Raw genomic sequence first — 27,902 nt, 5'->3', positions numbered from 1 at the left:
GGTATGAGCACAGTGGTGGCAATAATTCCTAGTTGTATTTGACAAACACAAAAAGCCACACAACTAGAAAGGATAAAGGAACATTTTTTTTCATTGTAACATAGAGCTGTATATTGAATCGGTTGCACAAATTATCTTACCCAAATCTTCACTATTTTATAGATGAAGAAAGCAAGGCTCAAAGATATTATTTTTTAACTCATACAAATATTTACACCTTAGCGCTGGAAATGTGGCTTAGAGGTAGAGTGCTGGCCTAGCATGAATATGTCCCTTGGTTCAATTCTTCAGTACCACATAAACAATAAAAGACATAAAATTATAAAAAAAAATACTTACATCTTATAAATGCTTCAGGTGTTTTTTTTTTTTGCCAGTCCTGGGCTTGAGCTCAGGGCCTGAGCACTGTCCTTGGATTTTCTCAAGGCTAGAGCTCTACCACTTGAGCCTCAGCACCACTTCCGGCTTTTTGCTATGTATGTGGTACCGAGGAATCGAACCTGGGTCTTTGTGCATGCCAGGCAAGCACTTTAACCACTAGGCCAAACTCCCGGCCCCATCAGGTGGTTTTTTTAAGGGAAACAAAACCATTTTTTAAAAGGACTCAAATTCCTTCAGTTTCACATTCTAGAAAACAAATATAGGATGTCACGATGTAATTTTCCTGAGTCTTAAAAATGTACACCCAAACACAATTTCATTCTTAAAGAACAAGAACAACAAAACAACAAATCAGGTGCGGTTCAAGCCTGTAATCCTAACTACTCTGGAGGTTGAGATCTGAGGATGGGTAGCCTGTCCGGAGTGCAGCTGTGGGCTTAAGTGGTAAGGAGCTAACCTTGAGTGAAAAAGCTCAAAGACAGTACCCAGGCCCTGAGTTTAAGTCCCAGGACTGGCACAAGAAAAAACAGAAACAAAGTAACTCTGCCCTACCCTCCCCCGCAAAAAAAAGAAAAGCCCCACACCAAATCAACAACAAAAAAATGTGACCACAGCATGGGTGGTTTAGCAAAGCCTCTTGCTCCCTTGCCCTGTAAACATGAGGTTTCATGATGAGCACACAGGTCAATTTCCCCAATTTGTAAAAAGAAGGGCAGCAGACAAAAGGATTCCTGGATGTACAGTTAACTACGCGTCGGAACCTCACCCGAGGCCTCTCCTGACCCTCTGGTTCACTCCTACTTGACTTGGATGGGTGCAAAACTAAAGTGACAAAGCCACAGTTAGCACTGGGCCCTTTCAGGCGCCCTGCTGGGAGAGAAGGAGGCGTGGCCACCGCTCAGGCTGGGCGGGTCCAGAGGGCAGGGGGCGTGGCTCAGCTCCGACAGAGGCGGAGTAGAGGGAGGGGCCCAGCTCTGGGGGCGGGGCCTGCGGGTGGGTAGGCGGGCCGCCGCGTGACGGGTCTGGCGCGCGCGCAGGGCCCCGCCCAGTCCTGTCCAGGCCCCGCCCCTCCGTCGCCGGCTGTGGCGGTCCTCCGAGCGGCCGGAGCGCACGGCGATGGCGGAGGCGGTGGAGCGCACCGACGAGCTGGTCCGGGAGTACTTGCTCTTCCGCGGCTTCACGCACACTCTGCGGCAGCTGGACGCCGAGATCAAGGCGGACAAGGAGAAGGGGTTCCGGGTGAGGGCCCGGCGGGCGTGGCGGCGGGTGAAGCGGTCCCCTCCCCTCCCCCCCAGCCCTGCCCTCCGAAGCGGAGCGGCGCTGCCACCGCTCCCCGGAGAAGCGGGGACCGGAGACACCCCAAGCCTGGCCCTTGGCCTGGCCGAGGAGGCCCCGAGGCCCCGAGCTGGCCGTGACTTGCTAGAAATTGCTCAGCCTGTGAGTGAAGGAGCCCCGGGGCCCAGGCGCCCTGACTCCAGGGGTCGGATTTCCCCATCCAGCCTGGCCCCGGGGGCTGCCGGGTGGCGACCAAGTTTTAAGAGGCAAGACTGGGGACATAGATAGTGGAGTTCTGGCAGGAGAACTGTTCAAGGATTTGCTACCCAGGGAAGCTGGAGCAAAGGGCGGCTGTGCATCCCCCAAATGCTGGCTGGGTGCAAGTATTTGTGGTGTTTGTCAAAAATCGCCTTGTCAGAGACCCTTTGGCAATTTTGATTTTGTTTCAGCATGTGTAAGAAGACTTAATTGCACGTGTTTTTTTATTTTATTTTATTTTATTTTGCTTGTTCTGGTGCTTAAACTCAGGGCCTGAGCACTGTCCTTGGGCTTTTCTCAAGGCTAGAGCTCTACCACTTGAGCCACAGCTCTGCTTTTTCTGTGTATGTGGTACCGAGGAATCGAACGCAGGGCTTCATGCATGCCTAGGCAAGCATTCTACCACTAGGCCAAACTCCTGGCTTTTATTGCATGTTTTAGAACACGTTTCCCCTGAGATTTGCAGTTGAGAAGTACTTGGGATTTCTTTTCCTTTCCCTTTCCCTCCCTCCATTCCTTCTTTTTATTTTTTTGTTCTTGGAATTTCTGTGCTTGTGATTTTAATGTGCTGAATTGAATTGGTGTTGGCACTGGTAGTGAGTTAGCAGGAAGGGAGGCTGGAATTAGAAGGTCTGGCTTCTTGCTTGGAGGAGGAGGCTCCTGATTGGTTACTTGGTAAAAAGCAAATCATGTCTCTAAGGTTCAATACCCTTAATACCTTTTTAAAGTAGTGGCTTAAATTGGTAGGTCCAAATAGATCCAAGATCTCTTGCTTCCTGGGCCAGAGGTATGTGTGTATGTGTCTTGCTACTGAGTTTAGGACTCAGAGCCCTGACACTGCCCCTGAGCTTTTTTGGTCAAAGTAGTGTTCTACCACTTAAGCCACAGTTCCACTTCCAGCTTTTGGGTTGTTAATTGGAAGAGTGTCACAGACTTAACTGCCTGAGCTTTGCTCAGTCCTCACTGAGTAGTTAGTCTCACAAGCATGAGCCACCAGTTCCCAGCCACCAGAAGCTTTTTATACCTGAAAATTCCCTACTTTTTAGCTTGTCAGGCCATATAACTTGCATCAGAAAAATATGTGTGATGTTGATATGTTTTGAAAATTTTATAGATTTATCACTTAAAAGTTTTCTGACCTCCAGAAACCACAGTAAGTGCATAAAGCTGTATTCTGTGGAGTGAGGGAGAATTCCCTCCGCTTTCCTCCCTGCCTTCTCCAGCACTGCTTTCTCTGTGTAGGTGGACAAGATTGTGGACCATCTACAGCAGTTAATGCAACTGTATGACTTGGCTGCCCTTCGGGATTACTGGAGCTACCTCGAGCGACGGCTCTTCAGCCGCTTGGAAGATATATATAGACCCACCATCAACAAGCTGAAAACCAGCCTCTTCCGCTTTTATCTTGTCTACACAATCCAGGTACTTGTTGATTCAGGGATTCTGTGGCCTTTGGTGGGGAGAGCTCTTTAACCCAGAAATGGATTTTGTTCTGACTTTTAGGGGAGGATTCTGTATATTACTGTGGGAAAGAATAGAACAGCCACAGTGCAGATTATTTCTTTTTTCCTGCTTTCTTTGTCCCCTTACACCATCTGAGGATCATCTGATTTCTTGTCCCCTTACCTATTTCCCCTGTGTGTTAAAGACTATAATGTTTGAGTAATAAAGGTTATAGTTTATGTGGGTGGATAAAGACGTAGTATATAAATACATTATAGTACAAATATTATAAATATAGAGAAATAAATAGAAATTATATAGAATCTAATGAATATAGAATATACAGTTTGAATAATAAAGATTATACTAATTTGGGGGAATAAGTCAGACCATTTGAGTATTAAATAAGGATTTATTTTTTTCAAGATGCCATTATGTCTTTAGGACAACACTCTGAAACAGCTCTGAAGTTACATGATCCTTGAGAATAGAATGGCAGGTCCTGTCTTGTCAGTTACCTACCAGGTGATGTCCAAAGGCTGTCTGCCTGGAGGTGATGAAGTTTTACCTCTGGACTTCTGTCTCTCCCCATTCCATGCTACCTTCTTTATTTTTATTTTATTTTATTTTTTATTGTTAGTATAAAGGTGATGTACAGAGTGGTTGTGGTTACATAAGTTAGTTAAGGAATATATTTCTTTTTGGACAATGACACTCTTTTCCTTGCTCTCTCCCAGTTTTTCCCTCTCAACCCGCCCACAGGTTATATAGTTCAATTTCAACATTGTGTCCAATGAGTAGCACTGCGCATTTGTTCATCCTTCCTCTCTCCTTGCTACCTTCTTTGTGCCCTGACAGACTAACAGAAATGACAAAGCTCAGGAGTTCTTTGCAAAGCAGGCCACAGAGCTCCAGAACCAGGCTGAGTGGAAAGATTGGTTCGTCCTGCCCTTCTTGCCATCTCCAGACACCAACCCCACTTTTGCTACCTACTTTTCTCGACAGTGGGCAGACACCTTCATTGTGTCCCTGCACAACTTCCTGAGCGTCCTGTTTCAGTGCATGCATATCCTTTCTGGAATCGGGGACTGTGAGTGCAGTCTGGGGCATCCAGGCAGTGTGATCAGTGCCAGTGCTTACATGGTGGCCATTTCTTAAACGAAATTCACTGACATGTATCACGGGGTGATGGGGTGGAAAATTGTGGTTATTATTGTCAGGAGGTCAGCATTGGAAATCTTAGTTCTGCTGTTGGTTCTGCGAAAGAATTAGCTGATGTGTCAGTGGAGTTATTGGTGGCAACAGGATGCTAGCACCTGGTTTATTAGTCAGTGGGCACGGTGCGAGCAGGCAGTTGCTTCTTGGTGAAATTGCAGGCTGGAGAGTACTTTGTATGTGTCTTGTATCTCTGGGGGATATTGCCTTTGCTGGAGTTTGGTAGCAGATGAGAACACTTCTAGCTTTGGAACTTGCTGCCTGAGTTAGTGTCCCTGGGACAATAACCCCAGTGTTCCTCAACTTACCAGAAAACAACAAAAAAGCTTTAAAAATATTCATGTGGGCACAGGAGACTGGGACAGAGCAAGAAAGGGAGTCAGGGAGGGAAAGAGGGATGGAGAGAAAGAGACAGAGAAAACAAAATTAAAAAAACAAGAGAATAGGATTTATATAACAACTTAGTAGAGGCCCAGACATGCCTTGTTGTTCATGTTCTCTAGGCTGGAAGTTGAGGAATCTAGGGGGACGAAAAGGGAGTCTGTTTTGAATGGGCTTACCTGAAGAAGCATTGATAAATCTGGGCATTGTAGAGACCCAGCCACTGGAGGCCATTTTGGCTTCTGAAAGGAACATTGCATAGGTTCCTGTCTGCCTTTTCCTTTTGCATCATGGATGAGACTTGACTACGATCCTTCCCAGGTCTGCTTTTCTCCCTTTTTGCTGCCTTTCCACCCTGAGGGCTTTGTGAAGAAATGAGCAGGATGGTTATAGCGTGACTACAGGGGTCATTGAAGGGCAGTGGCCTGCAAGCCATCCTCTACATGTGAGCCTGTGTGGTGGCACTCATGACCAAAGCTGTGTGGGCTGGCTGGGAAAGGCCAGCACTCTAGAACTTGAGTGATCACGGAGTGATGTGTGGTTTTGAAATCTGCACAATGCCTATCGTTGTTTTTGTTGTTCTAGTACCGGGGCTCTCACTTGGCTTTTTCCTCTTAAGAATTCTACCATGTGAACCATAGCTCTGTTCCAGCTGTTTGCTGATTCATTGCAGATAAAAGTCTCACAGACTTTTCTGCCCAGGTTGGTTTCAAACACTCCTCAGATCTCAGCCTCCTGAGTAGCTAGGGTTCTAGAAGTGTGCCACCAGTGCATTCTTGACTCCATCTAAACCTTTGCTGGGAGAATTTGACCTTGAAAGAGGAAAATCTAGTGGCTGATCCTGCTTCCAAGGTTACTTTTAGCCAAGTGTTTGCCTTGACCTTGGCTAAAGCTTACTGGCTATGAAGCCTACTCAATAGTAGCTCTTTACGACCACCACTATGGGAATGTCCCCTGTCATGTGTCTCTGAGTGTGAAGAGAGCAGGCTGATCTGGAGTGGCAGGCCTGCAGACTTTCATTTCCACAGTGCTGGTTTTGCCTCCGGTTCCTTGTATGTTCCTGTTCAAGTGTTTGCTGCTGTGTCAAGGATTTAACTAGTCTCACACAAGGCTTATTCTTTAACTTTGTGCACCAGTTCCCGTGATCCTGAACTTTGATGCAGAGTTCCAGCGGACCAATCAGGTTCAAGAAGAAAATGAAGTCCTGCGCCAGAAGGTTTGCTCAGAACAGGCCCACTCCTTGGAACTTGGGAAGCACTTCTGCTTTTTGGGGTGTGGAATTAGGTAGTGTCAGTGGAGGGTTAGGTTAAATATAGAAAGGCTGAACAGTTCTTAGATGAAAGTGAGTCACCCAAAAGTCAGTACTGGGGACTGAAATTCATGTTGTAGAAGCATTTGTCCAGCATAAGCAATGTAGCAGCAGGAATAAACTGCTAAGAAGAAAAAGACGATTGTGTAATTCACTTGCATCTCACCCATTTTCATGTGTAGTTTTTTTTTTTTCTTCAGAATTTTCATGTGGAACCACATGGGCTACATGTTTCTCTTGCTTGATAAAACAGTAGATCCAGGGTGCCCATGCTTGCTTTTATATGTTGTGTGAAGACATTACCCTGCCCTGAAATGGAGGTAAAGTCAGAAAAAGGAAGTTTGTAAGCTTAGGTTTCAGGGTTAAGATTCTTAGAATTTAGGTATATGAACTTCTTTTATTTTTGCTTACTAAACATCTGAGTTAAAAAAATATATATTCAAGTAGTTGCACAGAAGGAATCAGTTATATGTGTTTTTTTTTCACACAAAAGTTAAAGATTTGATGTCATTATTATTATTATTTAACTAGGCACTAGTAGCTTCCACCTAAAAACCTAGCTACTCAGGAGGCTGTGATCTGAGGATCATGGTTCATAGCCAGTGGATTAGGGCTTTGGACTTCCTAGACTCACTCTAGGCCATGATCTACCGTGGCTCTTTCATTTTTCCATTGTGCACTCAACAGAAGCAGGGGAGGTAGGGGGCTCATGGACGCTGGGTTTGGCTGTGATGTGTTTAGACGTCTCTGTAGGCAAAGGGAAGGAGAGATGAGGGTACTGCTTAATGGAGTGCTACTCTTCCATAGCTTTTTGCATTGCAAGCAGAAATCCACCGACTGAAGAAGGAGGAACAGCAGCCCGAAGAGGAAGCGACCTTGGTCCAACACAGATTGCCTCCTTACGTCTCTAGTATGGACCGCCTTGGGGACTCTGAGCTGTGAGTGCATGCTGACATCTGTTCCCTCCTCTCTGCTTTCAGTGCTCAGTCTGGGGCCTGAGCTTCCCCCTGACCTGGCCTCATCGTGACCCTCTGTCCGTTAAGGAGATGTGCCAGAGAGTCCTGTGGAGCCCCTGCCTTTGCTTCTTCTTCTTTTTTTTTTAATTAGTCCTCTGGGAGTTGTTTTTAACCTGTAAGCCTCTAGGTTTTCCTGGAGAGCCAGTCAAATGCACATCTGCTTGTCCAGATGTGCATAACCTGAACCAGTAGACTACATCTGTTATGGTAAAGTCTCAAGAAGTTTGTGTATATTGGGAAGAATATCTCAATACAGAAGGCTTGTCACCTAAGAGGGATACATTCTTCAAGAGAAGCATGTTACTCAAGGTTTAAACAAGTAGGCAGCTCAAGAAAGAAATACTTCAATAACCTGAAAAATAGATAAGCTGGGCTCTGGTGGTTCACTTTCATAAGTTTAGCTACTCTAGATTTGAGTATCCCAGTTTGAAGCAAACTTGGTTAGGAAAGTACATGAGACTCTATCTCCAATTAACCAGCACAAAGCTGGATTGAGGCTAAGGGACAGTGCCCAGGCCCTGAATTCAAGTCCCCTATACCAGCACAGATACACATCCACACAATGTACACATCCACATCCACAGGCACATGCACATGCACGCATGCATACATGGAAGTAAAAGCAGTCTAAAGACAAGAATAATAGCACTTGAAGAAATAGAAGCACAGACAGGTGACACAGTTGGTGACTTGCAAAAAGAATGCACATCCAGGTGTAGGAGTCAAGTATTGCACAGATTGAAATTGCTCGAGTTTCAGCCTGTTGGGCATAGTGACCTATGTCTAATCCAGTCATTCAGAAAGCAGTGCCAAGAGGATCATGAGCTCAAGGCCAACCTGGAAGAAAGTAGGAAGATGATATCTAAAAGCAAAATACAAACAAAAAGCCTAGTAGTGTGGCTCCAGTGGTAGACTACTTGCCTAACATACACAAAGCTCTGAGTTTAATCTCCAGTTAAAAGCAAAAGCAAAGATTAACAATAAAACAGTAGCAGAAACCCTGCTTAGGTTTTATAGTCAGTACCCTCTGATGGAAAGAGGCTGCCAGCTAAAGATACAAAAGATTAAAAGAAAAATAGACTTTTAAAAGCTATGTCTCTCAATCTTTCTTTCCTTCTTTTTTTTTTTTTTTTTTTTTGTTGGTCCTAGGGCTTAAACTCAGGCCTTGGGCACTGTCCCAGAGCTTCTTTTGCTCCAGGCTGGCACTTTACCACTTGAGCCACTGTTCTGATTCTGGCTTTCATGATAATTTATGAGAGATAAGAGCTTCATGGACTTTCCTTTACGGCTGGTTTTGAACTGTAATTCTCAGATCATAGCCTCCTTAGTAGCTAGAATTACAGATGTAATCCATGGGTGCCAAGCTAAAAGCTATGTTTTTGTTTTCTTTTTGAAAACATAAAAATAAATTTTATTTTAGTGACGTTTCTATAGCTAATTTGTGGGAACTCTGAACATGGGTTGAATAGAAACAAAACGTGATGAGCTATCTCACACTTTCCTTCATGCTAAGTCTTGGAGATCCAGTGTGTCTTCCCCCATATTTCCATGTGGATAACCACAGTCTTGAGCTCAGTAGCACGTGTGGCCAGTGGACACAGCTCTTGGCTTTACTGGTATCCTCAATGAAGAACCACAGACATCTCTGTTGGGTGAGATAAGCTTCCAGCTCCCTTTGTACAGGGTATGTTACTAAGGTCTCAGAAGCTGGCTGAAGCCCCCATCACTAAACTCGTTTATAGATAGGAACTCTGTATTCTTGGATGCCCCCACGCCCCCAGTCCATAACCTTGTGGTGTTTCTGCTTGGCCAGAGCTATGGTATGCAGCCAGAGGACTGCCTCACTCTCCCAGTCCCCTCGTGTGGGCTTCCTGTCCTCACTACTGCCTCAGAGTAAGAAGAGTCCTTCAAGGTTGTCGCCTGCTCAAGGCCCCCCTCAGGCTCAGAGCTTGGCCAAGAAAGAAACCTTCAGTGGTCAGGTAAGCACTGGTCCTGGCTTCTCTGACAGTTGCCAGGATGCCCCTGGCACCTGCCTGTCAGGTGTGTAAGACTTGTGGCACCAAGTTCTTGGATGTCTCTGTGATGCTAAATTCATCCCTCCTTCCCTTTCTTCCTCCTTCCCTGCCTTTCTCCCCACAGACCAGGGATAGCTGCAGGATGAGAATAGCCCCGACTGCTGGAGGAAGTAGGCACACAGGAGGAAAACCCACCTAATGAGCCCACCCCCATGGTCTGCCCTCTGGCTGGCAGGGCCTGGCATCGGGGCAGATTTGGACATGTTGATACAGTGACCTCAGGCCCCGATCCTAAAATGACAATTGTCCTCTCACTACCCCTGAGCTTCCGTGCCAACTTTCAGATGTTCATCCCACACCGCTGAGTAGATAATGACAGGAAGTAGGCTTTGAAAGGTCCCCTCTTCCTTCATATCTTCTTGTCAACTCATGGGGGCTATGGCTGTTTGAATGGTTCCAGTGTGAATTCAAGTGACTGAGATTTTTCCATTTTGGGTGATACAAACAAGTGCCTGGCTGTAGTGTAAATAAAGAGGTCCTTGTTAGGCTTGGTAGCTCATACCTTTAATCCCAGTTTCTTGGAAGCTGAGATTGAGAGGATTGAGGTATGGGTCAGGGCAAAGCCTTCATGTGTGATCTCATCTCATCTCAACAGAAAAGGCTGTGTATGGTAGATGTACCTGTTATTCCAGCTGTGGTGGGAAGTGTAATATAGAAAGGTTGCCATTCAGGCCGGCTGAGACAAAAAATGAGACCTTCTCTCAGAAAAATAGAGCACAAAGGTCTGGCGGTATTATGGCTCAAGTGGTAGAATGCCTGCCTAGCAAGTGTGAAGCCCTGAATTCAAACCCTAGTACCACCAAAGAGAAAAAACAAGTTACCTCTAAATTCATGTACATCACCTGTAAATTGGTATTTGGTGATTGTGCATAGAATTTTCAGTATTTTTCACTTTTATATTATATTCCAAGAGGAATGTCCTAAATAGGCCAGATGACATTTAATCATGTTCCTAGGAGAGATGATCAGAACTCATTGCTTTCAGAAATGCCGGCAGGGTGAAAGTTTAATAGATCCAGAGTTGGGCCGGGAGTTTGGCCTAGTGGTAGAGAGCTTGTATAGCACACATGAAGACCCGGGTTTGATAACTTGGTACCACATATATAGAAAAGCTGGAAGTGGTGCTGTGCCTCAAGTGGTAGTATTAACCTTGAGGAGCAAGCCCAAGGACAGTGTTCAGGCCCTGAGCTCAAGCCCTAAGACTGGCAAAAAAAAAAACCCCAAACCAAACCAAAACAAAAAACCAGCCTTAGTCTCCTGCTTGTCTTTGAATGATGTTTATTAGCTACCAATGAAGTCACTTACCTTAGTCTGTGTCTTCCTCTTAGCTTGGCTTGAGTTCACTTGATGTAGCCATTTGGGGTGGTTCTCAGTACTTGGAGAGGTAAGAGTTTGCCCTAGACAGCCACTGAAATGTGAGGGTTAGTAGTATTGATCTGGAGATTTTGCAGAGGAGGACCGCAGGTAAGTCAGGGCACTGTCTCTGCTCAGTGTGCTTCACCTTCAGTTCTGGTTCCTTGTGCATTGTTTGAACTCACTTCCATTAACTTGGAAGAGTCCACAGTTATAGATGCCTAGGGGAAGGAATCATGGAGTAGCTAGAAGAGCCATTGGAGACTGCTATCTCTGGCAGATGGCAAGCAGCCCTCAGTAAATTTTAGAAAGTGGGCACCAGATGGATCTGGTCTGCATGGGTATCTGAGTCCATTCGGAGACCTCAGTTAATGCAAAATTGCTGTCATTTCACCTCCACGAAGGCAGAGGAAGTGAAAAACCAATCATAGTTACTCACATAATTATTTTTCTGAAAATTTACTTATTTTTAAGCTGATGTTTGAATTCAGGGCCTCATGCTTGGTTGGCATGCTTTCTTGGTTGGTACGGTACCACTTGAGCTATATCTCCCTCCTGGCTTTTTGCTTATTAATTTAGAGACTCATGGGACATTTCTGAGCTCCCCAAAATATCAGCTTCCTGGGTAGCTAAGATTATAGGTGTGAGCCATCAGTACTCAGCTGAAAATTTCAATCTTGAAATTGATATTTCAGTTCTTTGGAATATAACCAAGTACAGCTTGCTGTTTGCTGCGGATCTCTCTGCACCAGGTAACATATAGCAGATGATATGCAGGGTTGATATCATGGAATCCAACTTCACTAACCTAAAGTCAAAGCAAACAGCTTCTTTGTGGCCTGTGGCCACTCTATATACGCAGGGACTGTGGTTGTCACATGGTGACATTGCTGTGGTATGGGGAGATAAAGAATAGAAGTGGAAATGGAAATACATAGTTTGCAGCAAAACATTTTTTACTTTGTTTTTTTAAAAATATAACTGTAGAGGTTGGGTCACTGTGTGGTATATTTGTACAGTTTCTGAATGAAGACTACAATCTACACTTGGACAAACACATGGGTCAAATCAGTTCTTTTTTTTTTTTTTTTGTCAGTTGTGGGGCCTGAACTCAGGGCCTGAACATTTTCCTTGGACTTTTCACAATACTAGAGCTCTACCACTTGAGCCACAGTACCACTTCCAGCTTTTTTCTGTGTATATGAACCCAGGTCTTCATGCATGCTAGACAAGCACTCTACCACTAGGTCAAACTCCCGGCCCCATCGTTGGGTATCATTTCTTTGTTTATCAGTTAATTATTTAAACTCAGCCACTGGTATTTCAAGTATACTTTTGAGGTTCAAGAGCATAACAGAATTTTAGAGTTCAAAGGAGACTTACAGGTCCACTGGCCCACCTTCCCACTGAGCATAGGAACAGGTATCTGGATTGATTGCCTCCTATGATTCGGAGCACATTGCTTGTTAAAGTAGGTGCATGCTTGTGAGCCTGCTATTAGTAGGAATCTATAACAGTTGTTTACTGTTCTTACCTCTCCCTTGTGAGCAAGAGTATGAGATGTCTTACATTTCCTTTTTTTTTTTTTTTTTGCCAGTCCTGGGCTTGAGCTCAGGGCCTGAGCACTGTCCTTGGACTTTCTCAAGGTTACCACTTGAGCCTCAGCACCACTTCCGGCTTTTTTCTATGTATGTGGTACCGAGGAATCGAACCCCGGGTCTTCATGTGATGCTAAGCAAGCACTTTAACCACTAGGCCAAACTCCCAGCCCCTTTTTTTTTTTAATTTAATTTTATTGTTGGGGTAATGTATAGAGGGGTTACAGTTACATTTGTCAGGTAGTGAGTGCATTACTTCTTGCACATTGATACCCCTTCTCATGTTTTTGTCTCCATTTTCCTTCCCCCACCCCCTCCTAATCATCTTGTTTTCTCCCCTTCCCTTCCCTATTTCAAATAAATAAACGTATATACAATATACCAGGTAACAGAGTCAGATACAGTAACCTCATGAGATTAACCAGAAGGGGAAAAAAAGAAAAAAGAAATAACGTAGTACATTAAGAACGGCAAGATAAATAAACCCTTTTGTTTCCATATCCTGGAGTTCATTTGGTTTAGTCTCATCCAAGTCTTACATTTCTTATACCAAGCACTCTGCTCTTCCCTCTCCCCAGCCTCTCATGACAAATCGTTCACATTGTGGCCCCTTTCTCTGGGAGGACATTCTAATGTTTCCTGTTATAAGTAGGTACCCAGCCAGGCATGGGTGACTCAAGCCCATAATCTTTAGCTACTCAGGAGGCTGAGATCTGAGAACTGAGGCTCAGAGGTGAACAATCCACAAGACTCCTCTCTCTAAACAGCTGTGTGGAAGGAGAGACGTGCCTCATATGGTAGAGCATCATCTGTGAGCAGAAGAGATGAGCAAGAGTGAGAGACCCTGGGTTCAAACCCCAGTACCAGCAAAAACAAACAAAAAGAAAAACCAACTAATAAACAAGTGATGGCCAAATTTGAGAAGTTGAGTGCACCATTCTAGATTCTTTCTGACCAATGTCAAATGCAGTACGTGATAGGAACTTCTGTGATTTTGATAATGAATTCTTTGGAATTCAGTATGGTAAATAAGCTCTCTTTCTCTGTGTATGTATTAAACACATGATATTGTTTCCTCCCTATTACACCAGAGCCCTTCTTTCTTTGTAAAAGAACTCTCCTCCCTTCCCCCCTCTCTCTATATATACGTACTGCATTTTATTTTGCCATGTAAAATGATTCATTTCCGTTTTTAATGTGATTAATATGCAGCATTGAAAATTGTACTTACATCAGCAGTTTGCCTGTTCATGATGTCATTGGATCCTTACAGAAGTGCTGATAGCATTATTCTTGCAAAAGAATAGGCTATCCCTATGAATCTGGAGGCAAAACTAAAACCAAAAAGTACCCACAAAAATTCCTGGTCCCAAACTCTTCTCGGGTCTCTATTCTCAGTAGCTGTGGAAGGCATGTCACTGCACGACTATAATTCTGCACCTTTCACACCACTGAGGGAGCTGTGGACCTGCAAGTGGGAATCGTTTTACAGATAAGCTTTAATGGGCTGTCATGTAAAGAAAGCTAAGCGTCCACACACGTATGTACTTCTCTATCAGTAGCAAATTATGTCTTAGTGTGGCAGTGGATAATCCTCTAGAACCCATCTTGTGTGGTTCTGCCGCACGGGAAAGGCCCCCCTCCCTACTTCCTGTGAAGTTTTGAGAGTCTGTCTTCTGGAAGGCTTTGTGGTGCTTCGGGTGAGACCAAATGACTGGGACTCATTTCCTGCCCTAGCTGCATGCTTGCCAGGCCCAGAGACTTTGGAGTCCTTTCTGATTTGCACAGGCCACTGAGAATGAGTAGGTGTCAATGTATATCAATCTCCTGAAAGAGTAGGTGAAAGAAAGACAAGTTCCACTCAAAATTATAACAGAAAATACCTAAAACCATTAGAATGTTATATGAATTCAATAGCTAAGTTTTTTTTTTTTTTCCCCAGTCCTGGCTTGAACTCTGAACTCAGGGCCTGAGCACTGTCCTTGGACTTTCTCAGGGCTAGCACTCTAGTACTTGACCACAGTACCACTTTTGGCTTTTTCTGTGTGTGTGGTACCACAGACTTGAACCTGGGTCTTCATGCATGGTAGGCAAGCATTCTGTACCACTCGGCCAAATTCCTTGCCCCTTAAGTTTTGTTTTTTTTTTTCTCTCTTCAAAATTCCAGTTGTTTGTTCATATAACAAAAAACAAAAAACAAAAATAAATAAATAGGATAATACACATTTATAGGAAGACATAAATGTACCTTACGTAGTGTACCTCTGAAAGTGTTTTGTAACACTTTATTAGCTTTTTTATTTTTGGTGCTAATCTTGGGACTTGAATTCGGAGCCTAGGCACTGTGCCTTAGCTTTTTTGCTAAAGGTTGGCACTTTACCACTTAAGCCACACTTCTACTCCTGTTTAGTTTTGCTGGTTAACTGGAGGTAGGAGTGTCACAGACTTTCCTGCCCAGGCAGGAACCACAAATCTTGGTTCTTAGCCTCCTGAGGCATGCGGCCTTCATCAACTATTCATCCATAATTATTTTTCATTATTGTGCCTCTTCCTTAGAACTACCTTGGCTGCAGTTGAAGGAGAAGGCTCTCGTCTATGACTCTTACGGCTTAAATAACCCTATTATTTAAAGACACTTCATATTCTATTGTAATGTTTTTTTGTTAGTACCTGTGTATGTGTGCACACTTATTTCTTTTTTCTGTCAGCCCAGAATGGACCTGAACTCATGATCCTCCTGCCCCAACCTCCCAAGAGCTGGGATTGCAGATTTTGGAAAGTAAAACACAAGTTGTCCAGCATGATAATACACTGGGCAACTTGCTTGTCATTCTTCATTGGCGAGGGACAGGAAGCATTGCCTTTGTACTCCTTATACCCTTTATCCAGCGTAGGAGAGAAGAGGGTGACAGTTCTTATTTCCCTGTGTGGCAGGTGCTGAGGTCCACGAACAATGTCGGCAGGCCTCACATCCCACCCCTTGGACCATGGTGTGAGCTCATGGTGTCTGCGTTTCCGATGCCTGTTGCCATGGGGGGTTCAGGCAGTGGTTGAGGGCAGCCAGGGCAGCCTTTTCCCAGGAGCAGTTGGAGAGCAGTACTGTATCCTGTCCCCGCCTGCATGGTGTCACTGCCTGGGAAGAGACTTTTCATAGCTGGCCTCTCATTCCCTAGGCCATCAAGGGAAAGGACGTGGGGCCCGGAGTCAAAGATGGGAAGAGCCTCGTAGGTGGGTCAGCCTCCGGTGAGTCCAGCTGGGCCCAGCAGCGGCAGCGGCGTCTGCAGGACCATGGCAAGGAGAGGAAGGAGCTGTTGTCCACGACCTCCTCCCAGGTATGGGGTGGCCACGTGAAAGCCTCAGAGGAGCCCTTACTTTGCTTCTAAGTCCTGCCACTGGACTCAGGGTGTGGGCTCATCTAATTGGTCTTAATCACATGAACTTTTGGCTGTGTGGGGCTCTGTTTTGCCTGGCTCTTCCCCAGGGCCAGCCTCTGGAAGGGCAGCTCCTGAAGAGGAGTTCTGGGGACCCTTGTATCCAAGTGCTTCCTTTAGCTTAACTGCATGTCATATCATGGGTCCTGAACTCGGTTTGTTTAACCCAGATTCACCCTGCTCCATTTGTGCAGCAGTTGTGGGGTGTTGTCCTGGAGTCACATGCCCACCCAGTGGGATGCTCCAGTCACACCCAAGCTCAGGGGTGCACAGAGTGGAGGGGTGCCTGTTCTTTGGTGTATGGTCAGGATATGCTCTTCCTGGCACCATAAATTATTTCTCTTTTTGCCAAACACTTTGGGCTGAAGCAGAAATCCAAGGGATTTACTGGTTCACCTTCTTGACCACTTAGCTCCCTACTGGGGCTTTGTAACTGTTTTTGTGTTGGTTCTGGCACTTGAACTCAGTGTCTGGGCACTATCCCTTAGCTTTTTGCTCAAGGTTGGTGCTCTACTGCTTGAGCCACATACCCACTTCCAGCTTTTTCATAGTTCATTGGAGATAAGAGTCTCACAGGCTTTCCTGATGGGCTGGCTTTGAAGATCTCAGCCTCCTGAGTAGCTAGGGTTACAGGCATGGACAGGCAACAGCCAACTGTTTGAGTGTTTTAAAAGACCATTTTGTAGCATGCAGGCCAGCAGCAGTCCTGGGATGGTAGTAATAGACCCTGAAAACGGCTCTGCAGGTGGGACTGTTTCTGTATGGAGTGCAGCCACAGACCCCTCAGATCTGAGGTCTGCTTGTTTCTTACTGCTCCCTCTCTCCTGGGTCACTGTGGAGAGGCCTGCTTTATTGCTGCTGAACACAGATCGTTTGTGTTGATTGATGTTTTATATACTGGGCCATCGTAGGTCCAGTCATGCTCCGGTCTCTCTCCAAGCCCTGCCAATGACCTGAGTTTCTGTCTTCTTGTTCCTAGGAGGACATGCTGGCTGGAGTGGGTACACTGCCAGCAGGCTGAGGTGACCTGAGAGCACTGGCTCCACACCTTGAGTTTTACTCTCTGCGACTCTGCGAGCCTGGGGGTTGGGGCGAGCGCTTAACGTTTGCTTTCAGTCTTAGTTTCCATAGCTATAAATGAGTTTGAATATCAGTACTATATATGATTCTGGAGAGTAAAACTATAAGCACCCAGTGTTCCTTATCCATGGCCTGTCCTGTCTAGGCAGGGTGTGTCCTGAGCCCCCTGAGCTTAGATAGGGAGGACGGGCCTGAGCCCTCTCCCCTTGCAAGTCTTTGAGGGGCAGGGGCTTCAGGAAGGGCTTGTTCCTGGAAAAGTTACCCCATCTTGCCCAGGTGAGCTAAGCATAGCCCTCAATGTTCAGAGCTGTCCTCTGGGCTCTTTGAGCAAGAGTCTCCCACTGTGGATCCCATCCTAACCGATTGATCCCTGCTTTGCTGGCCTCAGTGTGCAGAGAAGAAGCTGGAAGCCAGTGGCCCAGAGGCTGAGCCCTGTTTGGAGCTCCACGCGGAGCCAGTAGAGCCGCTGGCACGGGTGGCCATGGTGGGCCCTGAGGGAGGAGGAGGCCGTCCGGAGCTGCCATTCATTGTGCTGGGCCAGGAGGAGTATGGGGAGCACCACTCCTCCATCATGCATTGCAGGTGGGCGGGGCCAAGGAAGCCTAAGTGTTCCCAGGTGGTCTGTAGGAGCATGGGGCAGGATGGTGGGTGGTCCCTTAGAAGGTCAGAGGGGATTGGGTAGCTTCCCCTGAATCTTACTTAAAACTCCCATGGCAGTGATCCATCCCTGTCCTTTTAAATTCGGGAGTGCTTAGTTTTAGGAACAAGTTGCAAATCATGTTAATCCTATATCTCACTTAATGTGCTTCAGGTTGGTGCTTTTAGGGAAGTACCATATATGAATTTGTAAATGTGGTTGTGATGTTCCAGAACAAATCCTTGCAAAGTGGCGGGATGCTTTTGCTGACCATCCCCACGTGCTCTGGTCCTTGGGTGCTGTGGAGGGCAGGGAGGGTGGCTCCGCGGCTCCCAATCACAGATTGCAGTCTAAGGGCTGGGACTGTGTGTGAATCTTGCCATTTGGGTACCATAGTGTCAGCACGTGCATAGATTCCATGGCTAAATGAATACTTCCTGAAGCAGTCTGTAGTTTGCTTTTGAGTGTAGGCCTTCTGGGACTGGCTGATGATGAGGCCCGGATGTCAACCCCTTCCTTTTCTCTCTTCTCAGAGTGGATTGCTCCGGGAGGAGGGTCGCCAGCTTAGATGTGGATGGGGTCATCAAAGTATGGTCCTTCAACCCCATCATGCAGACCAAAGCGTCTTCCATTTCCAAGTCACCTCTCCTCTCTCTGGAATGGGCCACCAAGAGGGACAGGCTGGTGAGTGAAACTTGGCCTGGAGGTCTAGCACTGTGGTTCACACTGTAGCGTTCTTCAGGGATCTTCCTTGGCCCAGCAGAGGCAGCTAAGCCAAATTCCTGCCTTTGTTTGTCTTCATCATGGGGGTCTGGGAATCGTGCACTCAGGATCAATCCAGCAGACTTCCGCTGGGGTGGCAGAGTGGTTACTGGATTAAAGGAGAATTGGAAAGAGCCCACGGGGTCCTGGACATGGCAGAGGGATTCATTCTATCCGTGCTTATATGTCTCAGCACACTGCTAGGTTTCCTCTCCCCCTCCTATCTGTCCATGTTTCTCTTTCTTTTCTTTTTTCTCACCAGTCCTGGGGCTTGAACTCAAGTCCTGGGCACTGTTCCAGAGCCTCTTTTTGCTCAAGGCTGGAGCTTTACCACTTGAGCCACAGGGCCACTCCTTTTTCTGAGTAATTTATTGGAGATAAGAGTCTCATGGACTTCTGCTAGCTTTAAACCACTATCCTCAAATCTCACCTACCTGGGGTAGATAGGGTTACAGGCCTGGATGCTGTTCCTGAGATTTTTGTACTCAAGGTTAGAACTCTTACCACTTGTAGTTTTTTGTTTTGGGTTGTTTTTTTTTTAAGAGTCTCATGGACTTTTGTGCCTGGGCTGACTTTAAACCACTCTTTTCAAATCACTGTCTTTAGATCTCAGCCCCCTGAATAGTTAGGATTACAGGCATGAGCAACCTCGCCCGGCTCACTTGTAGTTTTTTTGTGATTAATTGGGGATGAGAGTCTCATGAACTTTCCTGTCCACAACCCCAATTCTCTTAGCCTCCCAAGTAGCTAGCATTACATGCATAAGCCACCAGCATCCTGATCGTAGTTCGTGTTCTCTCCCTCCCTCCCTCCCTCCCTCTCTCCCTCCCTCTCTCCCTCTCTCCCTCTCTCTCTCTCTCTCCAGGCGATGGCATTGAGGTTTCAACTCAAGGCCTAACACTTGCTAGGCAGGTACTGTGCTACTTGATCCAGACCTGCAGATCCTTTTGCTTTAGTTTATGCCCACGTTGTCCTAGACAGCAACCCTCACAAGTAGGAATGGCACGACCATGACCACCCTGCCCAGTCCTGGCCTTGAGCTCAGGGCCTGAGCACTGTCCTTGGACTTTCTCAAGGCTGAAGCTCTACCACTTGAGCCTCAGCACCACTTCTGGCTTTTTCCTATGTATGTCGTACCAAGGAATCAAACCCGGGTCTTCATGCATGCTAGGCAAGCACTCTACCACTAGGCCAAACTCCCTGCCCGCTGCCCAGCATTTATTGGCTGAGCTTGAGTCTGTGAACTTTCCTGGGCTAGTCTTGAATCTGTACCCTCTTGAGCTCTGCCTCTGGAGTAGATGAGATTGCAGGGGTGAGCCACTGTGCTTGTCTGTGTTTCTGACCTAATTCTTAGGCCAACTTAGATGATTTTTTTTTTGTCATTTGAAAGTGTAGCCAGATTTCCCCTGACTGCCTGGGGATACACCCCTTTTTTCAGCCTAGTCTCCTACCTCAGAGGGGTGGCCTCTCTCTTCCAGCCCTTCTGACTCTCCTGCTAACCTTCCTGCTCCTGCCTCTTCTCTGTGCAGCTCTTGTTGGGCAGTGGTGTGGGGACAGTGCGTCTTTATGACACAGAAGCCAAGAAGAATCTCTGTGAAATCAGCATCGATGACGACATGCCAAGGTGAACTGGCACCTCCATCCCAGGGTCAAGGCTCCCTTCCCAGGGTCAAGGTTCCCTTCCCAGGGTCAAGGTTCCCTTCCCAGGGTCAAGGGTCCCTTCCCAGGGTCAAGAGTCCCTTCTCAGGGTCAAGGTTCCCTTCTCAGGATTAAGGTTCCCTTCTCAGGATTAAGGTTCCCTTCCCAGGGTCAAGGGTCCCTTCTCAGGGTCAAGACTCCCTTCCCAGGGTCAAGAGTCCCTTCTCAGGGTCAAGGTTTCCTTCCCAGGGTCAAGGCTCCCTTCCCAGGGTCAAGGCTCCCTTCCCAGGCTCAAGGCTCCCTTCCCAGGGTCAAGGCTCCCTTCCCAGGGTCAAGGTTTCCTTCCCATGGTCAAGACTCCCTTCCCAGGGTCAAGAGTCCCTTCTCAGGGTCAAGGTTTCCTTCCCAGGGTCAAGGCTCCCTTCCCAGGGTCAAGGCTCCCTTCCCAGGCTCAAGGCTCCCTTCCCAGGGTCAAGGCTCCCTTCCCAGGGTCAAGGTTTCCTTCCCATGGTCAAGGCTCCCTTCCCAGGGTCAAGGCTCCCTTCCCAGGGTCAAGGCTCCCTTCCCAGGCTCAAGGCTCCCTTCCCAGGCTCAAGGCTCCCTTCCCAGGGTCAAGGCTCCCTTCCCAGGGTCAAGGCTCCCTCCCAGGGTCAAGGTTTCCTTCCCAGGGTCAAGGCTCCCTTCCCAGGGTCAAGGCTCCTTCCCAGGGTCAAGGCTGCAGACGTCTGTGCTGTTCATCAGGATGCCATCCATCCCCAGAGCCCCAGGCTCACCAGCTCCTGTGGCAGATGATTGCCTGACCCTGGCCCTTGTGTGTTGCAGAATTCTGTCTCTGGCGTGCAGCCCCAATGGGGCGTCTTTCGTGTGTTCAGCCGCAGCTCCAAGCCTCACTTCCCAGGTGGACTCCTCCGCCCCTGACATCGGCAGCAAGGGCATGAACCAGGTTCCCGGCAAGCTGCTGCTGTGGGACACAAAGACCATGAAGCAGCAGGTACAGAGCCTGCCCTGGGGCGCCGTCCACACCACCCTAGGTTTCTAACGAGCCTCTGCTGTCCTCTTTGTCCTTCTGAACATTTTAAAGTGTTGGAAAGCACTGTGTCCGGCTTGGCACATTGTGAAGCATTGAAGTCACTCAGAGTTGCACTACAGCATGTAGTCACCCAGAAATGAAGGGACTTCCCAGGCCCCTTCCCTTGCCCTGTTCACACCACAGCTGCTGTCACGGCCACTCCAGCCCTTCCCATGCTGGGATGGCCTCTGCCCACCCTCCTTCCTTCTGGTTCATTCAGTGTGTCTTCCTCCCTGCTACAAGACTTCTCTTCCCCAAGACTTGTAATCTTATGTTTACTTGTGAGTTTCACATGTGTCATTTACTGTGGAATATGTACAAAGGATTTTGAAATCCTAGGTTACGGTATAAGGAGAGGGAAGGCAGGAAAACGAGCACCTAGTGTAAAAACAGCACATTACCTTTTCTTTTTTCTTTTTTGCCATTCCTAGGACTTGAACTCAAGCCCTGAGCACTGTCCTCGAGCCTTCTCTAGAGCTCTACCACTTGAGCCACAGCACCACTTCTGACCTTTTCTATGTTATGTGGTACTAAGGAATTGAACACCGGTCTTCATGCATGCTAGGCAAACACTCTATCTCTAGGCCAAACTCCCAGCCTTACCTTTTCTATACCGTCTTGGATGTTCTTCCTTCCACACAGTCCCTGACTAGAGTAATTAATAATAATAGTAGTGGTAGTAGTAATGTTATAATACTGCCAAGATTATTATCACATTAATATATAATCCTGGTAACAGTTTTTGTTTTGCATATTTTCTTACTACATAAGTGGAATCATAGTGTATAAAGTTTTCTAGAATCTTTTTTTTTTTTTTTTGCCAGTCCTGGGCTTGAGCTCAGGGCCTGAGCACTGTCCTTGGACTTTCTGAAGGCTAGAGCTCTACCACTTGAGCCTCAGCACCACTTCCGGCTTTTTTTTTCCTATATGTGGTACCAAGGAATCGAACTCGGGTCTTCATGCATGCTAGGCAAGCACTTTAACCAGTAGGCCAAACTCCCAGCCCAAGTTTTCTAGAATCCTGTGGTTGAAAACTGATCTGTTTCTTGGTTTGTGTCTTTTAGCTACTTTTGCTGAAGCAGAATTTTGCTCTCAGTGAACTGGCCTCTCTTCCTTTGCTGTCATTTTTCTCTGTCTGCTTTAAAAATAAAATTATTCCAGTGATGGCACTAGAACACTGGGCTTTATCTATCTGTCTGTCTGTCTGTCTGTCTGTCTATCTATCTATCTGTCTATCTATCTATCTATCTGTACAAAAGAGTTACCATTCCACATGTTAGTTTCTAAGCACAACGTGTCAGCATCACTCCTTTCTTCATTCTCCACCCCTCCATCTCTTCTAACCCTACCCTCTCCTCTGTTTTCTTAGCTTCATAGGATATGCTTTGAGGTTTATGGCTGCATTCTCCCCTCAACCTCTACCCCTTTTTATTCAGTCTATATTCCTCCCCTTTACCTTTCCCATGCATTGAAAGTTGTATTTTGGGGTTGGATTTTCTGGTCTTTAACTTAAAACAATTAAAAAAACCCCAAAAACCTCTAACTTGGGGTTTGTTGAGTTTTTTGAATCAGAATTTATGTCCTCAGTTCTGGAAAATTCTTAGTCATTGTTTTTTCCATTGTTTCATTGTCTAGTTAGAACTTTTCCTCTTTTCTGTCTCCCTTTGCAGCGTGAGTTCCTTCACGCTGTTTGTTCACTAGTTCCTTCTTTTCATCACTTACTGGTTAACCTTTCTGTTAGTGCATTAATCTCAGTTACTATATTTTTCACTTCTAGAAGTACCAGCCAACCAACCAAAGATGGTTTCAGCTTTGTTCTGCAGTCTCACATTCTTACCCATAGTTCCACTTCCTCCTGTGTTGCTGAACTACCAAATGTGGTCGTTGTGTGTTCTGGTTGATAATTCTTGTGTCTGAAGTCTGTGGACATGACTTCTTTTGGTTGTTTTTGTGGGTGTTTTTTCCTCTCACCCTATTTTCCTGTATCTTATGGATTTCAGTGTTTCCTGGAGATCTTTATCCTCAAGAATAACTTGAGGCTTGAGATGGAGAACATTATTCTGGTAAAGATTTATGCCCTAACTCCTGACAGCTATCAAGTCACTTCTCGGCCTGAGGTTCCTCAGATGACATGGGATGTGGGCTGATGCTAGTACATTTGCAGAGTAGTTAGGCTTTTAGTATCCCTTTCTGTGAAATAGATTTAGATTTATCCCTAGTGTGTTGGTGCATGGAAGACACAGCTCTTTGGACTCCCAGCAATGTGTGATTGATTTCCTCTTATCCTGGTCTTGTGCACGTTGGATTTAGCCCTTTTTTCTCCTCTTTTTCTTTTTATTTTTCCGTCTCCTCCTCCTTTTCCTGTTCTTCTTCCTCTTCCTCCTCCTCATCTTCCTCCTCTTCCTCTTTTCTCTCCTCCTCTTCCTTCTTTCCTGTGTAGGTCCTAGGGCTTGAACCCAGGGTCTCTCTTGCTTAGCTTTTTCACTCAAATTTGATGCTCCTCCCCTTGAATCACAGCTCCACTTCTAGCTTTTTGCTGGTTAAGTGGAGATAATAGTCTTCCAGACTTTTCTTTCTGGGCTGGCTTTGAACATCGATTCTCAGATCTCAGTCTCCTGAGTAGCTAAGATTACAGATGTGAGCCACTAGTCTTGGGGGCTTTAGCTTTCTGAGTGCTTAATGGCTCCCAGGATAAGAGTTCAGGTCATCTGGGTTTGACTAATGTCCCCGGTGAAGCAGCTTCAGAGTCTGCTAGTCTGTGGGAATCTTGCTTTGCCCTCTTTATTGTCCTCAAAGGGCTCCTTTATTTGCCAGTTCAGTACTGGGCAAGCGTGTAGAATATGACCATGTCATATTCTAGCTTACATTTTTAGTTCCAAGAAGCTTATATTGGGAATGCTGTTCTTTGTTCAGGATGAGAATCTGCAGTAGACCTTAAGTTGTTGGAGGTGGTTTGGTTGGCGCCTGTATTTCAGGATTTCTGTGGGAAAGGCCTGGGGCACTCGTGGGACCTGTGCGTGATCACTCTTCTGTTACTTGGGGCTGCCTGTCAGGATGAGGTGAGAGAGCCTGCTGGCATGTGACCTCTCAGGAAAAGTTAGCGTGCTGTACACTTAGTACGGGTTGCTAAAAGATGGATTATTCATCTTAGAGGGAAGGGTGAGATATCCACAGCAGCCTTCCCTCTCAAAAGAGCCAGGCACCAGTGGTTCACACCTGTAATCCTAGCTACACAGGAGGCTGACATCTGAGGATCACAATTTGGAGTCAGCTTGGGCAGAAAAGTCCATGAGACTTATTTCCAGTTAACCAGCAAAAAGTTGAAAGTTGAGCGTGCGCGTACACACACACACACACACACACACACACACACACACACACAGAGTCAAGCATGAATTGGGCAGATCCATTTTTCCAGACGCAGGACAGGAAGGGGAGGATCCAGCAGTGTGCCTGTATCTTCATTTGCTTTCTTGCGCTTTCCACTGTTTCTCATAGCTCCAGTTCTCCCTGGAGCCCGAGCCCGTCGCCATCAATTGTACGGCCTTCAATCACAACGGGAACCTGCTGGTCACCGGCGCGGCAGATGGTGTCATCCGTTTGTTTGGTACACGCGCCTGGCAGTCCTGGTCCCCTTTTTAAGTAGGGCCCTGCAGTCGAAGCTTTTGCAAAAGCCTGCTTTACATGCACGTACTAGTGCTTCACTTCAGCCAAGGTTTTCAGAACACCTGCACCTGTCAGTAGATGCGGCAGTTTTAGGATTAGGAGCTGCCCTTGGGTCTTGAGCTTTTCCAGCCGAGTCACTGTCACCTGTGTGGGGTGCAGAAGGACACAGAATAATGCTGTCTTGTTCATTTGCTGTGGGTGGCTCCTGTACCTCTGTCCACAGGGTTCCAGTTGGGACAAGGCCACGTAATCTGTAACGGAAGTTTTTAGAGGCCTTGTAGGAAGGGCTCCTGAGTATCTCCTAGAATTTGGGGTTCCTCACTTGACCCAGTGACAGCCACTGTTTCTTCAGCATAGGGGCAGCCGGCCCTGTAAACAGGGTTAGCGCGTGGGTCTGGCGGAGGGGCTGTTGCTGTGGGCAGGTGGATGCCTTCGGGCATGGCCAACCTTGGTGCCATTCACGACCGCAGACATGCAGCAGCACGAGTGCGCCATGAGCTGGAGGGCCCATGGCGGGGAGGTCTACTCCGTGGAGTTCAGTTGTGACGAGAACGCCGTGTACAGCATCGGCGAGGACGGCAAGGTGGGTGAGCATGGGGTGGGCATGTTGGCAGCTGTGCCCCGGGGCTTGGCTCTCCCGTGGAAGGGAATGCATGTCCTTCTCCATCGTGGTTAGGCTCTGGTGAGCTTGGTGGTCTATGGCTGTCCACAGAAGCCTAGAGGTGAATGAGGCTTCCCAGAAGCAGACAGGCCCAGGCAGCGTCCACAGAAGGAACAAGGAAGGCCCTGTTCCCTAACCATGCAGACAAGAGGGTGCAGCTAGAAGCTTGCCTCGGTGGAGGGTGCCAGGGAGTGAGAGTGGCAGTGGCCGTGGGAGAGAAGCCAGGGTGGGTGGGGTGTCGGGGAGTTGCCTGTCACACCAGGCGTGCTAACCACCTGTATTCCCCACTGAAAACTGCAATGACAGCAGCAGTTTGATGGTTTGGTAGTTTGGGGTTTTCCCAGAGAGACCTCCAGCTCCTGGGCTCAAGCAGTCCTCCTGTCTCAGCCTCCCAAATGGATGATGACATGATAGACTTGGCCATGAACCCACATCCAAGGAACGGGCTGGATGTGGTGGCGAACTTGTGACTCCAGCGTGAGGGAAGCCGATGCAAAGAACACAGATTTGAGTCTAGCCAGAGCTAGGTGATGAATTCCAATCCAATTGAGGCCTGCATCCAAAGGAGGAGGAAGAGGTAGAAAGAGAAGGGGAGGAGGAGGAGAAGGAGGAAGAAAAGGAAACTATACGAAAGGGTTTTAAGTTGAAGCTTGACTTCTATTTAACTAAGTGGGATTCCCAAGGAAAAGCCGGCCATGCATGACACAGTGAATGGAGTCACAATCAGTGGGTGGCCCCCTCTCCTCGGCTTTGCTTCTGGGTCAGAACTGTCTAGTTGGGTTCTGACAAATGGCAGTAGCAACAGTGTCACTGGAAGCATTGCCTGCTTGAGAACAGAGTCATTACGCTGTCACCTCCTCTGTGGGTCAGGCTGGACTTCGTGTGAGGGTGTATTTTTCTAGATTTTTTTCTCTCACTGTTTTGGTAAGAACATCAGGGAGGCCTGTGCACAGCACTCTAATCCCTGTTCTGCTTTTGAAGCTGTCAGAAGGGGACAGAAGGAGGCAGATCCCGTCCCTCGTCGTCCCTCCCCTCCCCCCACGCATGCACAGCTTCTGCTCTGAGCAGACCCTGGCTCTGGCCCCCAGGCCTGGTCCGGGCCTGCCCTCGAACCCTCACTGAGAGGATTCGGGGCCTGTATGTCTGCAGTTTATCCAGTGGAACATTCACAAAAGTGGCCTGAAGGTGTCGGAACACAGTCTCCCCGCGGACGCCACGGGCCCCTTCGTCCTGTCTGGCTACAGTGGCTACAAGCAGGTCCAGGTGCCGCGGGGCCGGCTCTTCGCCTTTGATTCGGAGGGCAGTTACATGCTGACGTGCTCTGCCACCGGCGGCGTCATCTACAAGGTAATGGGAGGCAGGGGTGGACTTCTCCCTAGTCAGCTCCGCCTTAGCCAAATCTGCAAAACAGGGAGAAGCCTGGGACAGACAGACTGGGCCTGGTACCCACAGGCTGGCAGGGCCGGCTCTCAGTTTGGTTAGAGAAAGCAGGATTTGGCAGAATACCAGGCCCCGGTCCACCTCTCTGTGTGTCCACCTCCTGTCCTCGACAAGTTCCCACCCTTCCTTTCCTGTCCTCATGTCACAGGAAAGTGATGCCTGCTGCACAAGACAATAAGGAGTAGGAGAGCAGGGGCGCACTAAGCTGGGGTGGGGGGAACATATTCAGACTGGTTTTGAGCCTCCATCCTCACACCTTAGCCTGTTGAGTGGATAGGATTACAGGCATGAGCTACCAGCATCTAGCTAACACGCAGGCCGAATGCTCCCTGCCTGCAGCTCACAGTGCTCTGTCGCACCTCCGGCTCACCAGGTCTGTAAGTGTCAGGTCATCTGCATGTGCCCATCATTGCCCGGTAGCAATGCTGATGGGGTGACATACAGACTCGTTCCCGGATCCATTGGAGCCCTCCACGCTCCACACTCTGGGTGCCGTGAGCAGGCCCTGCAGCCATAGGGAGCCACCTTACACAGATCTGCACGCGGATGCAAATGTCAGGCCCCAGCAGGTTCAAAATGGCCAGAAAACGCCATCCTTTAAGGAGCTTTTCAGGCACTTGTATCCACGTGAGGAGGCTTCAAGAGCTAACCAGGCTTTCTGGAAAGGTCTCTGTGAGCCTGACCACGTCCACTAGCAGGCTCACTGTGCTTCGGTCACCCAAAGCAGGCAAACAGATGTGTTTGTGCGTGGTGTCTAATACGGCTTCTTTGCGCTCTTGTAGCTAGGTGGTGATGAGAAGGTTCTGGAAAGCTGCCTGAGTCTGGGTGGACACCGGGCTCCTGTGGTCACCGTGGACTGGAGCACCGCCATGGACTGTGGGACCTGCCTCACTGCCTCCATGGATGGCAAGATCAAGGTCACGACCCTCCTGGCCCACAAGCTCTGAGGCTCCGCCCTGAGGCGCAGCATGGACGCAGTACTGTCTTGGGCCTGGGGATAGGAGGCTGAGCCTTCCTCCAGACCCCACGTGTTCAGTGGGAGGCATGGGGGCCTCAACCCTGTCCAGCTGGGCGACTGGAACGGGCCTCACGTGGCAGGTGCTCTCAGGGCCCCAGGTCTGTGGCAGAAGTGTGCTGTGGACTATGGGAGGAAAGCTCTGGAATAAGAAGAAACAGAGATGGCTTCTGTGTGGGCCCAGGAGAGATCAACAGTA

The 27,902-nt window shown here is 47.6% G+C and overlaps 1 protein-coding gene across 1 annotated transcript; it reads left to right on the top strand.

The window, feature by feature from the left end:
• The first annotated feature begins 1,447 nt into the window (after positions 1-1,447).
• On the top strand, positions 1,448-27,902 carry Wdr91 (WD repeat domain 91). Its single transcript, XM_090333355.1, has 15 exons — positions 1,448-1,620; positions 3,157-3,336; positions 4,216-4,423; positions 6,087-6,169; positions 7,070-7,200; positions 9,092-9,257; positions 15,478-15,636; positions 17,204-17,397; positions 17,986-18,136; positions 19,744-19,838; positions 20,675-20,843; positions 24,420-24,528; positions 25,058-25,170; positions 26,398-26,595; positions 27,471-27,902. The coding sequence occupies exons 1-15, from the start codon at positions 1,498-1,500 to the stop codon at positions 27,633-27,635; spliced, it is 2,244 nt and encodes a 747-aa protein (XP_090189481.1). The 5' UTR covers positions 1,448-1,497; the 3' UTR covers positions 27,636-27,902.

Source organism: Megascapheus bottae, chromosome 5 (genome assembly GCF_031878675.1).
Source record: "Megascapheus bottae isolate mThoBot1 chromosome 5, mThoBot2.hap1, whole genome shotgun sequence".
NCBI classification, from domain to species: domain Eukaryota; kingdom Metazoa; phylum Chordata; class Mammalia; order Rodentia; family Geomyidae; genus Megascapheus; species Megascapheus bottae.
Note: the sequence above shows the minus strand (reverse complement) of the source record. Positions and strands in the feature narration are given on the sequence as shown.